We start from the raw sequence: 1,886 nt of genomic DNA on the forward strand, positions 1-1,886 counted from the left end.
AAGAAACATCACACATTTACTTCAAATTTCATTGCAGTTTAATAGAAAATAGGATTATCACATGGAACTGTCCATGGAAATATAAATGCTCAAGGAATGATACTGGCATGCTATATATATATGACTTCATAAGAAGCTTAAATGTCAATGACAGTGTTGTACGATGCAAAGACCTAATTGTGTGCGAATTTGTAACTGCAATTTCCCTTCCGATTAAACTGATGCTTGAAACTCGAATTCGTTGACAATGATTGACTGATCCCCGAGCATCGTGTAACTCCTGCTTCCTTTAGTCCTCAGCAATGGACTGACCACGGCGCAGCTGAGAAAATTCCTCGACTTCGATATCAGCAGACTGAGTCTTGCGCAGTGGTGCCTTGACAGAGGCAGGATCGGGGTGCACCAGCTTGAAAGGAAGGTCGGCAGTCAGGTCGCCAGCAATGGCGCCGCAGTTGAGCTTCACGCGGATAGAGTAGGACACGATGATGCCCAAGGCATCGTTGACGTTCTTACCCTCTGCCACCAAGGTAGAGGATGCCAGGTTGGCGTCCTGATCCTTGACTTGGCCGTCGAGGGCGATGCCGAAACGTCGCTTGTTGACGGAGGCAACAGGGTTGAGGGAGAAGGTCTTGGTGAGGTTGCATCCTGGGGTGATGGGACATCCTTCGCGAGACTCGAGTGAAGCCACGACTCGGCTGAAGTGAGTGTTGGTCATGGTGACCTCCACGTGCTGCACAACCTCAGCCTTGATGTTCTTCACGGTCTTCTTGGACACATTGTTGATGGAAAGCTGTGCCTCGATGGGCTGTCCATGGAAGTAGACGTCGTGAGGCAAAGTGACCTCAAGGTTGAGCCTTCCTGGGGAAAGAGTGAAGCCCTTGCTGACCAGGGTCTGGGGCTGGCGATTGCTGGAGCCAGGACAGGCGTACTGGACCTTTCGGACAGCAAAGCCGACGGAGTTCCGCTTGTGAGGACGTTCCTCCTTGCGATCAGCAACGTACAGTTTGAGATCGTAAATCACACCAAGAGGCTGAGTCTGTTTCAAAGAAATACGAGACATGGTAATCATTTAATTGCAATCATTATTTTTTTCTGTAAAAATAATTGAAGCGAATAATAAGTTAGATCAGTTGATGAGATCGTCTTTTGAAAGGTTTGATAGGATTAAAAATAGATCTTTGACAAACAAGTAAAAATTGATAAATATACGTACAGAACCCTCACTCCCACCGTCGAGAGAGACGGAACAAGGGGCGTTCTCCGGAAGATTCACGGTGATGGGGTAGGCGTTGGCACCCAGCTTCTTGATGAGTCGTTCCTGCACGTCGGTCATCTGGACGTCTCCAGCATGAGGAGCGACCTCGGTGTTGACCAGCTCGAGCTCCTTGCTGAAGTGAAGTCCCATGACTTCATCTTCCTCGCGGCCGTAGCGGTACGTGACCGCCACGCGCGCGAACACTTTCCTTCCACGCAGGTAGTCATGGTCCACGATCACCACACCGTCCACGGGAGAGGTGTGGCTCACGTGGTCCACGAAGTCCCGCCGACTTAGATACGCGGTGACCTTACCTGCAGGGAGGAGATACGATCATTGTTTCATTGTCATATAATAAATATTTACGAAGATGCGTCATTACACACATATACTTTAATACATGAGTGGTATTTATATTACCATTAGGTGAAGTCTTTTTGAAGACCTTAACAGCGTTAACCATTAAAGTGGTTGTTGGTAGACTCGGAGGAGTGTGTGAAGTCCCGAAGATTGTCGGAGGGAAGCTGATGCCGAACAGCGTTGGAGGCCGGTTCTTATACTGCCATGTCTGCGTAATGGGATTAGGAACAAAGGGAGATTTGACGCTTCCTAGGTCTTTCGTTGCCTAGAA

The 1,886-nt window shown here is 48.6% G+C and overlaps 1 protein-coding gene across 1 annotated transcript; it reads right to left on the bottom strand.

The window, feature by feature from the left end:
* Window positions 1–15: 15 nt before the first annotated feature.
* On the bottom strand, window positions 16–1,774 carry LOC119589533 (arrestin homolog). The gene is made up of 3 exons (XM_037938133.1): window positions 1,676–1,774; window positions 1,214–1,569; window positions 16–1,036 (listed from the first exon to the last, which is right to left on the bottom strand). Exons 1-3 carry the CDS (start codon window positions 1,716–1,718, stop codon window positions 290–292), a joined length of 1,146 nt encoding a protein of 381 aa, XP_037794061.1. The 5' UTR covers window positions 1,719–1,774; the 3' UTR covers window positions 16–289.
* Between the last annotated feature and the right edge of the window lie 112 nt (window positions 1,775–1,886).

The sequence above is a fragment of the Penaeus monodon genome, chromosome 25, assembly GCF_015228065.2.
Source record: "Penaeus monodon isolate SGIC_2016 chromosome 25, NSTDA_Pmon_1, whole genome shotgun sequence".
NCBI lineage: Eukaryota > Metazoa > Arthropoda > Malacostraca > Decapoda > Penaeidae > Penaeus > Penaeus monodon.

What these genes read in the sequence shown, in the direction of transcription:
- LOC119589533 (XM_037938133.1), bottom strand. Translation starts at nt 1,718, where the DNA reads ATGGTTAACGCTGTTAAGGTCTTCAAAAAGACTTCACCTAATG. An exon ending in CAAAAAGACTTCACCTAATG is followed by an intron (nt 1,570 to 1,675) that starts GTAATATAAATA and finishes TCCTCCCTGCAG; the next exon opens with GTAAGGTCACCGCGTATCTA. An exon ending in ACGGTGGGAGTGAGGGTTCT is followed by an intron (nt 1,037 to 1,213) that starts GTACGTATATTT and finishes TCTTTGAAACAG; the next exon opens with ACTCAGCCTCTTGGTGTGAT.